A 14617-nucleotide genomic window follows, 5' to 3' on the forward strand; every position below is an offset into this window, starting at 1 on the left:
CTTGTGACTTTAATAGATGAGCACAACGTTGGGAGAATTTTTTATTGTAGTATTGAAAAAAAACACACATCCAAATTAGCAGCAGAATATAAATTGCTGACCTTAGTAACAAACAATATTGTTTTCCTTTATTGCCTTTGATTTGGTGATCTCAATGCACTTTAAGAAAATAAACTAAAACTCACTGCCTGGTGCATGATAGATATCTAATAATTTTTTTTTATAAAGTTATTTAGGAGTACAAACAGAGGAAATGAAGGGCTAGAACTCATATGGCAGACCCATCCCTTAATTAAATGACCTGGATAATTTAACTGGAAAGAAAACAACAAGACTTTTTGTTTGTTTTCTTTTTTTTTTTTTTTTTTTTTCCTTCTCCTCCCCCTCAGGATAAGTTCTGTTTGTAAATTAAACAGTCGGTGGATAACAGACAGAAACTGTAATGGGGCAAGGACAGGAATCCTCAGCCTCCTCTCCTATTAGGATGCCCAAGCCATCACACAAGAAACTTATACTATTTCTTGCTTTCCTTTTCCAACCTGTGGACACAAAGCTTCTGAGACCCAAGATGACTGCAACACCCTTGCCCTTTGCCTTTCTTTATGTGGTCTCCTGCTCATTGTCCTGATCACTTCTGCCTGAGACATAGCACCCAGAGCCTCCACTCCACCTTGGGATCAGAAGTTGGGGGACACAGACCTTTAAATCAAGGCAGTTCTGTCCCTCGCTTTCAGACATATGGTCTAGACACCCAATATCTTGAATTGCATATGCAAACAGCTCTTTGCATGCATCACACACAAACACTGCCTTTGGTTAACAGAGCTTGAAAACTTATGATGTGAAAAGATGACAACTGTCTCCCCAGTTCATGAAAAACAAGCTTGCACAGCCCTTGCCTGGCGCCTTCAGCAAGTATCAGGGCTTACTAGGATACAGCAGTGAGTTACTGCATCTGAAACTCATATAGGGAGCTTCCTGAGCCTCATTTCAGGTTAGATAGCACAGCATGGCTGGTGTGAGAGTGGCAGATACTACCTGATAAGGTGAGGATCAAGATCTAATTAATTCTACTAAAGCCCAAAAGAAATGGATAACGCATCTGGAGAAACACTTAACAGACTGAAGATTTCTGCTGGCTTCTTTACTGTAGAGAAAGCACATCACTTCTGAACCCCTTAGTACAGTAAAAAAAAAAAAAAAAAAAAAAAAAACAACTCTCACTGCAAGCTGGCTGCACTATACAGAGGACAAGGAATATATAATTAACTGCTTTGAATATATAATTAACAAAAGATAAGCTTTGTCATCCTGCAAAGTTTAAAAGCCAAGTTGCAAGGACAAGTGAGCAAGATGCCCTACCAAAAGCCAGTTGAATGTCAGTCCCTCTAGAAGCACGCTTCAGGAAAGCCAGAATAAGTAGAGATGTGAACACTCAGAGGTCAGCAACAGCTGCTGTTTCTTTAACAGAAAGAAGTAGTACCTCTAGCCATAACTTACACATGTAAGTACTTACACTGTTCAGACCACAAAAATGCACATTACACTCATTGGACTTCAAAAACAAAGGTGGTAGGAATTTCCAGTGCACTCTGTTAAGCACAGGTTTTCTTTGAAAACTGGGTGCATGTTCCCTCCTCCTCCATCAAAAATGTAACCTCAGCTGTTACAGATGGGATTCATCTCAGCCCAGTTCAGCCGCCTTATGTTCAATGCAACTTATGCATTGAAACTTTGAATTTTTGAAACATTGAAATTTTTTAAATCTTCCTATAAACTAAGGATGGAGAGGCAGATTTTTGCAGATTCCTTTCTATCTTTTCTAGAGAAACTGTGTTAGGATAGGAGGAACCCAGTCCTAGAGATGAATAGTCATCTCCAATGACAATGGACTGCCTGTGATTTGCTTTTCAGAAGGACAGACCTCAATGTTAAGTACCTTATGCTGTGAAAATGGACAAGAATGTCCATTCTGCAGCTTCAGAGCAAGGGATCTCTCGTATGGTTATGATAAAGTCCAAAAACTCACAAGAAACCTGTGTTCATTTACATCTTGGTTATTTAGCTTGTACCAGTTACTACTCAACAGTGAAGGGTCAAACTGAGACCATACTCCTCTCAGCACTTCCTCACACCACTGAAGACCACAAACGAGAGAAAACAGCTATTTGTGGAAAAAAACACACTACCTGTTCTGTAAGAAACGAAGGCTTGTAAGCTCCATCAGTAGATTTATTTCCAGTGCCCCTCATTGATTTCATGTGTGAAACAGCCATCCGAAGAATCGTCAGCTTGTCAGGTTTACGAGCCAATGCACTACAAGTGGGTACCATATCAGACAGTTCGGTGATGTACTGTGTCATCTTATTTCTTCGGCGCCTCTCAATTTCACTGTGATTCTCCCTGATCATTTAGAGAAACACCAAACCAACAGAAAAGCAGACAGGATCAGTGTAAGAATTTCAATCAGAGGTAATAAATCATAATACTTCACACTTGTTTTGCAGCTTTCCCTCCAGGAGAGCAAAGTACTTTACAAAGCTAAGCACTATTATCTCTCAGTTTATAGACAGAAAATCCAGGCCACAGAAGGATAAATGTGAAAAGAACCCATATTTCTAGCCTATTTGTTTCTGGCCTTAATCTCTTAAGCAGTTTAGTATCCTTTGTTGAAGAACTAATAATGGAAGTAGAAAAATATGAGGTACTGACACCTGTCAACTCCTGCCAAATGCCCAGATTTGCTACAGATGTCCTGCATCTCACAGCTTCCAGTCCTTGCTCTAGGTGTTGGCTCTGCTTGCAAGAGGCCTCCTTCAGAGGAAAGCTCTCGCTAACAAATGGATCATATCAGGAGTAAGAGTCAGTTCTGACTGACAGCTAAAAAAAAAAAAAAAGCCTACACCCACAACCACCCACTTAAGGACAACATAGGTCTCCAGTCCTGTAATGCTTTGTGGAAAGTCCCACATCCCAGTACAAAGCCACAGGCCTGCAGGGAGATGCTACAGGCCTACAGGATCAGACAGGACTGGGACTATATATGGTATAAGAGTACATACCAAAAAAAAAAGTAAATAAATAAAATGAATACAAAAGACAGCAAGTAAACATCTGGCTTGTCAGACAAAGATCAGAATTTATGTACAAGAACAATCTAACACAGCAGGGAAGTAACAATGACAGTACTTGATGCTGCCCCGCTTCAGGCTGAGCTCCAGTGTTCTCATCTTTTATAGAAAACACATGACTGAGCTGGTGAGCCAAATCTGAGAATGCTCAAAACTGACAGTCACCAAAGTCTGCCAGGGCTGAAGATCTGAGAGTTCAGTTCTCCCTTACTGTAAATCACTACTGCTTGATCGCTATCAAGGAATTTCACCAATAAATGCAGAACCGAGAGACAGTCCAAAAGGACCTAGAAGACTTCTCTGCCTAGTACTTATATTTCAGATACTGTACCTGTCAGGTGGCAGCTAAATACAAGTACACAAGAGGTATGTGATGCTTCGGATGTCAAAGCAGCATCTTCCACTGATTTCAATGAGCTGTGCATGGCATTTTCTTGTGGGATCTCTGGCTGATCCAACAAGATGTGAAAGGTGATCACATGGAGAGTCCACCAGCATTGGTCAGTATAGAAACACAAATTTAAAAGAAACTGCAACATTCTTTGGAACTGAATGTTATGAAGAGTGATCATGAAAGGCTTAGCACACTTTTCAACTACTTTAATAATGGAGCCCTTTCTGAAAATGCAGAGAAAAATACAAGCTATAGCGTGCTGCTTCCTGAAATAGTGGAATGCACAGGCTTGCCCTGCTTTACAATGTATATCCTCTCCCCTGCACACACAGGAGTTTTAAGTATAGGGCACTGCATCCAGAATTACTAAGTGTTAGGGCTCCATGCTGTTATTATTCCTACTGATGCCTATGCTTACTATATCTACACTCAGGAAATCCAGGTATGGATCCCAGCAATGATAGCCCGTGGTGTTTTAGTACATCACAGAATCCCTTAGCTAAGGTCTCTATTGACTTGCTGTCTGTTACAACTTAATAACAAACCTCTCCATTTCAAATGGCTGATACACAGCCTTTGTGTGGGTCTGCACATATGTGGGAGAGATCACTGCCTGTGGGAGTCGGACTGTGTACATACAAACAAGTAGAACATCTTGTGTGACAGTGTGCATGTACATAAGAACATGTGTGTTCAAGTCTTTATTACATGACAATAAATACAGACAAGGGGAAGAAAAATGCATTTTTACACGATGAAAGCTTGGTCTAAGTTCAGCATTTTCTCAGAAATGGTGGCTGAGAGACAAGAGAGACAAAGAACACACATTCAACACATATTTTACATTTATAAATACATATTTCACTGTCTGCCACTAAAGTATTTTGATACTAATGATCATTATAAACAACCATTATAAGGAGTAAACAGACTGCAGGACTTCCTGAGAAGAAAGAGAAGAATACCCAATAGTCCATTTATTTCGTTTATGATCACAAAAACTAAAAAGTATTAGTATGTTAACCAATTGGCCATGAAAAGGTTCAACCAAACAAAAACCCTGAAACTTTCCTGAAACTAGTTCAAATTTAAACTCTTAAAAGAAAAAGATGGGCTGTGCTCCTTTTCCAAAAGGGCCTGCCCAGGGAACCCTGGCATTCATAAACATGTGCACGATGATGTCCTAATTCTGTCAATTCCAGCTTTGTTTTTGCGTGGATGTTTTGGAGGCACATTACATTTTGGGAGATCGTGGGAGCTGATCCAAACCCACTTTGGTCCAGCGTTAGTGTTTCTGACTTCAAACACTTTTGGATCAGTCAATCCTTCTGACAGTCAGAACTGCATCATATAAAATAAAAATGGGGGCAAACCATTTTTGATTTTCCTTTTTCATACCTGGCCATCCTTTCTGTGTCAGCAGTACTTTGATCATCTTCCCACCTAGAAACAAAATAACCAGCTCTCTAAGCTAACGCACAAATACTGAGATGTTTTGGATATGACCATTCCCCTCTTTTCTCTCAGCAGAAGACCTCTACGGAACACGCCTACCTTGCAAACTTTTCCTTATCACCAGAGATTTGATCACCATCATACCTATAAACAAAAGATAGCAAGTAAATTCACAAGGGTTATACATTGCACTAAAGTCAACACACAGCAGAAAGCAAAGAGGTTCACAACTGCAAACTATTACAAATAACAGCAAGAAATATGAGGGCATGAAAATAATAAAGCAAAGAAAATGTGGAGTTTAATGAAACTTCCAAGCCATGCTGATTCAAAAACTTCATTTGTACATTTAAAACAAGTTGAAGACATATTTCAGTGGATTTATGCAGACACTCCGACGTACACTTATTGCTTGGGAAACTTAACAACCAGCACCATTACGGAAAACACCACTGAGCTTCTATCAGCAGCAGCCCATGAAATATTCATTGCTGTGTTGGAAGTGAATGAGCTGTATCTTTCCCAGATTGCAACCACAACTCGCTCCTTTCAGTAGAGGGCACTGATGGTCTACAGATAACATGGGAGGGCACAGACACACACTTAAGTGCAATGCAATGTATAGGGATGCCTTCAGAAAAAAGCTCTGGTAGGTATCTATGATGTACCATCTGTTGGCAAGACTGTCAGGCAGATGAAACTGCTAGGTAAATAGAAGTGAAATTAAAACTGGCATAAAGATCTAGAAGTAAACAGTTATCTCATTCCCTCCCAAATCAACAGAAGTTAGATGCCCAAACAGGTACTCGTGGTGTATCACTGTCAACTTTACGGAGGAAATTCAGATCAATGGGACTTCAGCCCCACAGGATTGAATTTTCACTGCTTCTGAAGTGCTGTTCCAGAGATGGCACCAATATGATGTTTTACTAAAAAATGACATGCTCTTTTTCCTTTCCCTTCCCTAAAAAACATACTAATCCTTCAAAATTAGATTTTGCTAAAGTAGTTACAAAAATGCATTTTTTGCATCTTGAAAACAAGTATCTTACTTTTGAAGAAACCAAAAATGCTTTTTTCCAAAATGGAAAAAGTACGTTTTTGAAAATACAAAAAAAAAAAAAAAAAAAAAAAAAAAAAAAAAAAAAAGCTAATGGGTTTTCTACAAGTGAAGAGTATCACCGGTTAAGAACAGACCAGTAAGATTTTGTATTAGAATTATGTCTTTCCAAAACAATGTCATTTATTACTACAGAGAGCCTATGAAGCTTTCACTTATTACTTGATAAGGAAACACAGCATAACTAAGCGCCTTTTCTCTTCTAAAAGCTAATAATTAACCTTTTATCATCTGAAATGAGTTAAAAGTAATTTTAAGTACCACAAACGTGCAAGTTCCTCTATGAGGCTTCATATTTTCCTTCCTCACTGATTCAAACTCTCATGACAAAGCTTAAGTGAGACTTGAGCCGCATTCCTTCCTACATTGTTTTAGCACTAACACCCTCAAAACCTTCAAGTGAAAATGTTACTTTTTTCCACTTGACCCTGCCCTGAGAACATACTGTGCTCGAACAATTTTAAACAACACAGATTCAATGAGTAATGGCCACATGCCTTTAGGTGAGAAGTCCATGCATGTGTCTCCAGGTGACAATGAGAAGTCATGCAGGTACCTGAGCTGCCTTGGAACTCCCTGAGAAGCAAGGTGTGTTGACACACATGGAGCACCATGCTAACACCACTACTTCTAGTGCTGCTGCTAGGTTATGGATTGCCTACTCATTCTGGTCTGGCTGGCTGGGCTGAAGATGCTGTTGCCTCCAGCTACTCTTTTGTCCCTTCCAGTCTCCACTCTGGGTTAGCTTAAACTTGTAAAAAGCAATTCTTTGCTAACTAACTAATTTTGGCCAACACAAACTACGAATCAGTTATGTGAGCAGTTTGGAGAAGGGAAAAAGTCCTAGAAGGAGGACAACTAAAAATAACATCTCCTTGAGAGGTCAGCCGTGGCCAGAAGAGGATGTCTGCACATGGCCCTTGTCATCTCTACATTGTTTTTCTGAACCCTCTCTAAAAGCAGAACAATCTGTTTTGTTTGTTTGTTTTCACATCATTTAAGATTTAAATATCACATTTTGATCTGGCATCTGAAATCAGAGAGTCTTACGCACTCTACACCATACTTCTCCAATAAAAATAATGGAAATATTGGCTTTCCCCACAACCCATGGCTGAAGCAAGGCTGGAGAAAGACCAACTCGTGCACAACTGTGCCTAGAAACCCTCATGCTTATGCAGACAAAAATCAGATCATATTAATTATCAATCTTGTACCCTTAACACACATCTTCTACCAAACGTTAGACTAGCCCTCAGACCAGGAGTTTTGATGCCACAGACTGGAATATTCTTTGTATAAAAGATACCAGCTAAACTTGTGTGCTGCTGGTCCTGTCCAGGAGGTTATGTTATGGTGTTGCAACATATCCTGTTAAAACCCTATAGTGACAGCTGTGCTTGAATATGGCTGCTACTATATAGCTGCAATTACAATCTGAATGATCAGCAGTTATCCGTAGGCCTCACAGCATCTATTCTCAGTGCAGCCACTTGGTTTCTAATGAAAAAATGCAAACAGTGTGACTGGAACAAAAGGAAAAGTGAAAAATGGCAATGATGCTTTGATGTTTGTTTTTGTTTCTAGCATAGAATATTCCACATTAACATTTATTTTGGCAATTCCTACTATTCAGTTACACCTGATGGTACATAATGACCTTTAATCTTAAAAAAACAACCCATGCCTCTAGGATTTGTCAGATTGTCTTAACAAGTAGTTAGTATCTGAACTAATTTTGAAATAAAATTCTTTTTCAGTGGCAAAAAGACAACTTCAGCAATGTCAAATTATCAAAATTCATTTACAGCAGTTGAAATACTAAGCTAGGTCAAATGAGAAAAATTGTGATTTTTAGCTGCAGAGTGAAATTATGACACAAACATTCTGTCAGCTTTGTAAGCCAATAACTACATTAAGCAGATTTTTGCCAGTGTGCCTAATTTGCAGAGGAAGCTGGTAAACTGTAACTAGAATTTAGGTCAAGCTGTTGGCAATTTCTTCAGCCCATATCCACAGAGACTATAAAACAGCAGTAGTGGGACAGCTGTCTTTCTCCACTGAAAAAGTAAGAAATTTGGCCAACTCTTCATAAAGGCTCACCTTGAAAATTTGCTGGGCCCTTCCCCATCTTCATCATCGAAATCCATTCTGTAAAAGCAAGATTTCCAAATATGTAATAATGAAATTGGCAATGGTGACATGAACATTCAAGTCAATGGTTCGCAATCTTGTTTGATATATATTTTGACTGGGGGTAGTGATGGCTGTAGACTCATCTTGCTCATACTCTCCAGACCCCCTAAAAGTAGCTTATTAGCTGCCAGGAATACAAAGAACACAAGTTAAAAAACAAAAAACAAAACAAAAAAAACCCAACCACCACCACTACCACGAAACAAACAAACAAAAAAAAAACCAACAAACAACACCCTGTTCTGATACACAAAAAAATCCACACTGCTAAAATCAACAAATAAAAGGAAATATTAAACAAATGCAATTCTTGTGAAACAGCCAGAAGTGCTATATCTCACAGGCCTGATAGAAATCTACAGAAATTAAAGGTAGAGCAGTATGAACTCCCAGCCTCTTCGCCAAAAAGATTATGTATTTCACCTCTATTGATCATAACCATGGCACACTCTTAGACCTGTCCTATATCACCAGTAATTTCACATGAATTACCAACCAGGCTGTAGGTAGCAATTACCTGGCTGTAGGCAGCAATTACTTTGTAGTATACCTTACCTAGGCCATATTAAAATGACCTGTGGGTCTACTATGCCCCCAACTTACCTGCTTTATGTCCCAGACCTTCTTCTTAAGTAAAAGAGATGAGCTCTTCCTTGTGCCAAATCCTAGCCCTCCAGTTAGGATGCTCTAGGGAGCCACAAAAAGCAAGAACCTCTTTCTTCACTTTACACAGAGACACTAGGAAGATTAACCTTCTAAATTAGTCACCTAGATTACTTTCCTACACTACGCAGCATGATTACCTCTTTCCTGTTGATATTGTCACTACAAAGCTTTTTACAAAGTATTTTTTTACATTTTTGTATCCCTAAGAAGAGGTAGACAAATATCCTGATTACAAGGGGGCGACTCTGGCATTATGTCAGACTAAGAACCATCTGATATAAAATTACCATATACAATTATTGTGTTAGTGTATGTATTTTAATAAGAAGCTATGTTAGTATGACAGAGACTTGAGCAGTCACATAAATGTAATTCATGTAGATAGGAAATCATTGTTTTTTTTGCAAATGGTTTTGTTGGGTTTCTTCACACTCGAAGCTTTCTAGCATTTCAGTGTAATATAATACAATTTATATAATTAAAATTTTGATGCATCTACTACTTCATGTTAATAATAGATATATGTCATATTAAAGGCAAAACCCTGAAAAGTGACAATATTTAACTCAATATTAAAAAAAAAAAAAAAAAAACAACACTACTTTCCAATTAAAAATTAAGACATACATGCAGAGTATGGCATCAGTGGTGTAAAAATAGTCTTTAAAATTGCACAAACATACAGCAGAATGTGCTCCAGTTAGAGAATGCAGCCTTGCTTCCTAATTTTGATATCAAAGATACATCTGACTCACAGCAATCTACGTACAATCAGGACATGAGCAGCAAATAAGCACAGGAATTGGAAATGGTATTAGAAAAGACAGAGTAATATTTTCCAGATGTCAATAGTGATTATTCATTTCTAAAGGAAGCAAGGAGAAAACCATTTTCCCAAAAGAGTCTTAAGAAGAGATGCACATTTAATTTGGTTGTTTGATGCAATCATCATTGTCACTATAAATTACATTCTTGCTCACCTAATTATCACCAAACCCAGTTTCTAAATCACTTCCCTTGCCAGTGACCTCTCAGCTGCATTGCGCAGAACAACACCGACCTCCAGCGGCCAGCAACATCTCCTATGCAGAAGCACTAAGCCAGGAGGACCCTGCTATGTGCTGCTAGACCCAAATGTGGCCTTTGGTGCTGGCATCCACAGCCTGGATTTCCTCAGATGTGCAGCAGCACTAATTGTATTTTAACATTTGTGCGTTATCATCTTGTTGAAGCTGTCCTCTTACTTACCTGCTTCTTCCCCACATAACAGTGTGCCTTTATGCACATATATGTGTATATACAATAGCCCAGAACCAACTTTGGGGTTGGGTTATTTCACTCACAGTGCTTCTGCTTACGCCAAAAATGTGAAAGTCAATGTTAGGTGAGAGCTGTTTCATTTTAAGTAAAGCACACACTCAGGCAGGCACTGGGCTGGCTGCACCTAGAACAACTTGCAAAATCATCACATCAGGCATATCCTTCCCTGGTTTCACTGGCAACTGAAAAAAACAACTGAGATAAAGCTGGAGTTTCAAGTGTAGGGAACATGGGCAGAAAAAAATACATAGCCTTACTATAGGGAAAAGACTTTTCCCCAGAGATTTAGTAAGACCCTGCTTAAATTTGGGATGCAATATTTTTTTAATTCATTTTTCTTCATCTCCAATACACTAGGATTCCATACTGGGGTAGATTTTCTTAGCTTCCCGACAAATACTCCAGCTGAGTGCTAAGAAATGGATTTTCCCCTCAAAAATCAAATATTGTCTCTGCTGCACTTTAGACTAAGTTTTATTATTACCAGAATATAATACCAAGAATTAAAGAGAGCCTGATGACAGTTTAAGGCTCGATCCTGCTGCCCATGCTCAATGCATAGTCCCACTTATTCCTTACTCCCTTCTTACCCAAATGGCTGGCTATCAGCTTCTCATCTCATAAGACCTTGATGGGTTAATACCCATAGGTAACCCCTACCATATGCATAGTAGGCTCATCACTGCAGAAACTCTTTGTCTAGGGTGCAATGCCAGACTGCAGCATACTAAATCTCTAAATAACACCTTTGCTTTGTTCAACTACCAAAAAATCTTGACTTCCTTCCAAATGCAATAATATAAAAAAAGAAGAAATTGAACATGTAGTTCATGAAAATGTCAATACTTGTAAAAATGCAAATATATCTGCCCCTTCTTTGTTAATAAATAAGTTTCCCAATTTCACATTTCACTGTGCAAAATGAAAAAAAAAAAATCCTCTAAAAGTCTGAAAAAAAATCCACCCTCAGGTTTAAAGTCAGTGATTCTAAATTCCTGCCAGAACCACTCCATCTGCTTTGTAGTAAGGCAAAGCAAAAGGTAAGGAATCAGCTGCAACCTTTAGCTGAACACAGCAGAACACACAAAAATAATATACCAACAAACTCCCCATACCCTGGCAGATAAGATCTGTTCAGATAGAATACATTGCACAGTACCAAAGCAATTGAAGCAACCTCGAAGAAGACAAATGACATCATTTCAGAAGTTTCTGAAAGAGTATCTTATCTTCATTTAAAATTCCCATTAAAAAGAGACTTTAAAAAAGAACTGCACTGTGCTCTTTTGTTTTGAGGAGGGAGCATAAGTCTTATTTTCCTATTTCACACTGTTCTCATCAATTGTGAAAAGATCTGATGTATGAGGTACTAAGTAAAACATATTTTCCTCAAAAGATGTGTGGGTAACATAAATAATGTGACAAAATATTTTTTATTACTGATTTTTAATTAGGAACATTTTCATACAATGAAACAATTCACAATACAAGGTGGTTCTGCACTGATTAGAAAATGAGATGGCAGAGAATTTGAACACAACAAAATAATTACGTAAAAATCCCAAGCAGTGTCAAAAGATGGCTTGCCACGATTATTCGGTATAGGAAGGGGCAGGTAGGAATGATGGGGCAGAGCTGCTGAGATAAGGATGAGGATCTGCACTACAGCCCTTTGTTCGGTGCAAGACAGGGGCACCCAGGGAGAAAGATTGCTGGCTGCTGTCTCTTCTTCCCCAGATCTCCCCATTCTGTGCCTGAGAAACAGCAAGACCATGTGCTCAACTGAAACAAAACCAATGCCTCTGTAAAAGCAAACAAAAAAACAGCCCTTCCTCCCCAAGTACAGATAACCAAGGAGGGCAAAAAAGCGCCATTTATCCTCTACCTTAAACATAAAGACTTCACTTTATGTTCAGTAGTTACTGATCACAGTGATGTTTTCTCTTATGCACTACTAGGCTGTCACTTTTTTTCTATGAAGTGCTTGGTATAATTTATAGAAAGGAAAAATATTTTTCTGAGCTGTCAGTGAAGCTGAATGCCTGCACCACAGAACACCTCCTGGATAGCCAATGAGTTTAAACTGATCTACATTCAAGTCCATACAGCAATTATTCTGCCAGCTTGCCTCAGCAATTATGAGAAAAGAAACAATTTTCAGAGATAACTGGAGCTAGAAAAGACGACTGTGTTCATGAGCTATATTCCTTTATGTCTGACACAAAGCATTCATTTCTAAAATGCCCAAGGATTTAGGTGTACAAAGATATATCGCCAGGACAGTAATGAAAGGACCAAGTGTTAGCTGCAACTTTGTTCAAAGAGAAGCTTCAAGGAATTAGACACAGCAGGCATTCTTTCCCTCCAGGCCTGAATATGTACACACTGAACAAAAAAAACGCACCCTTGGCTCAGGCTTGAAAAAGGGTTATTAGTTTAGAGCTACGGTGCACAGATAAAGTACCACAGTATGGATATAACAGCAAATCTGTACTATCTTATTCACTGAATTTGCATATTAAATACATTTCAAATCATTTGGTTTTGCGTTCTTCCTATCCTCCCCCACTCCGGTTCCTTGCAAATAGATTGACAATATTTAAAATGCAACATTTAAAGCAGAGCTTTCAATTAATATCAAGTCAGGATTTAATATAATCAGAAGATTTCACAGTCAGCAGCATCAGCCCTTGGTAACAGTAATTTGCAAACTTGTATTCGTAGTTGACATGGTTTATGATCAAAAAAGAGATCAACTATCCTGCAACTCAAGAGCACAGAAGGTTATACAAGCCATGGAGCAATAAAAATATGTTAATGCTTTGTTTTCTCTTCTGAGGGCAACTTTGAAAAGGCTTTTTCACTGAACAGTTTCAAATTAAAAATGGGAGGGCTGTTAAAAACAGATTTCAGGAATTTTTCAGAGCGGTTCTATACACTTAGCTCAGCATACGGAAGCACACTCCAAGGGGAAAAACCTCCAAACTGTCCTGCCCAAAGAACCTCCCTCAGAGCAAACACCCCAAGTGCTCAGCTCACACCAGCTCATTTCTGCATCCAAGGCAAGGTCCACGTTCTCCTCTCTCAACCTGTTCCAGGAACGAGACTCCAGCACCAGTACACTTGGGCAGGCACCCAGAATGGGCAGCACGTCTTGGCCAGCCATCCCTAGGGCAGCGCTCACAGGGAATCAGGTCTTCTCAGTGAAGATTTTATTCACACTATCGATCCCGTTAAGTCCTACCACTGTAATATTTAGGGCTAAGTATAATACTAACCAATCTCTTTTGCAGGCACACTTTTACCAGAGGTATCTCAGGGAAAGAATCAACATTACTTGCAATCAACCATTTGTTAAGGAAAAAACAAACAAACAAACAGTATTTTTGGTATTTCTGATAGTATTAGAGAGTGTTTTTCTGCTCTTCTGCATCTCTTGATATGTTTTTCTTCTAATACAGAAGATTACTATCAGCTGCCATGGAACAATGTGATCTGGAAAAACAATGGCTACACCATGCCAACCTTTATATTTGGATAAAACAAATCTTCTTCTTTAGCAGAACCTTCACCTAGGTTAGGAACTCGATTCAGGCCCTTTCTCCCAGACCTGGGGAGACTACGCAGCATTTCCCATGAAGTTTAGGGTATCATACACCACAAACTCTGAACAGAGAAACTACTTGTGCTATTTCTGTACCTGGGACTATAAAGAAAACATTATTAACAGAAGGCATTTATTTGAGAGATTCCAGGTCCAATTTTCAGATGAAGCTGGATAAGTCGGCATGTACAAGTAAGAACACATCTTATTACCTTTATTCAAATGATAAATGCTTTTGAGATTAAACAGACATAGGCAGCACACAATCATTACACAAAAAACAGCCATGGGACCCAAACTCTGTTTCTGGATGCTTTGCCAAATCCCCAAGTCCTTTGAAGTGTGCAAAACAACAAACACCACTCCTATCAGCAAGTTTGATCTTGCAGTAAGAACAGATACATTGAAAAGAAAAGCAAAACACCAGCAACTAATGCCATAGCACAGTTTACCTATATAAACAGTGTATAGTAAAGATACAAATATATGTATATTTCCAGTTGTTCAATACAAATAGTTTCCATTCAGCACTGAAAAAAGGGAAATGGCTTACCCAGAGCGGCGCTTTCCTCCCCTGGAAGGCATGGATCCTGCCATTCTCACCTGTCCGCTTGCCATCGGTGCCACCGGCAAGGCCACCGAGCCAGGAATGTCAGATGCCATTTCTGTAATACAGAAGTAGGGAAAGAGGGAGGGGAAAAAGATCTTTTAATCCATTACCTCCAAGGGGA

At 39.0% G+C, this 14617-nt stretch overlaps 1 protein-coding gene across 1 annotated transcript in view; it reads right to left on the bottom strand.

The window, feature by feature from the left end:
• The window catches only part of ARNT2 (aryl hydrocarbon receptor nuclear translocator 2), a 102828-nt gene that overhangs the window by 63390 nt on the left and 24821 nt on the right, over positions 1-14617 (bottom strand). The window contains exons 2-4 of the mRNA XM_084293237.1: positions 14440-14551; positions 8204-8251; positions 2190-2403 (exon numbers count right to left, since the gene is read on the bottom strand). Of these exons, the coding sequence (XP_084149363.1) occupies positions 2190-2403; positions 8204-8251; positions 14440-14551 (374 nt within the window). The remainder of the gene's footprint in view (positions 1-2189; positions 2404-8203; positions 8252-14439; positions 14552-14617) is intronic.

The sequence above is a fragment of the Netta rufina genome (genome assembly GCF_964035555.1).
Source record: "Netta rufina genome assembly, chromosome: 11".
Lineage (NCBI taxonomy): Eukaryota > Metazoa > Chordata > Aves > Anseriformes > Anatidae > Netta > Netta rufina.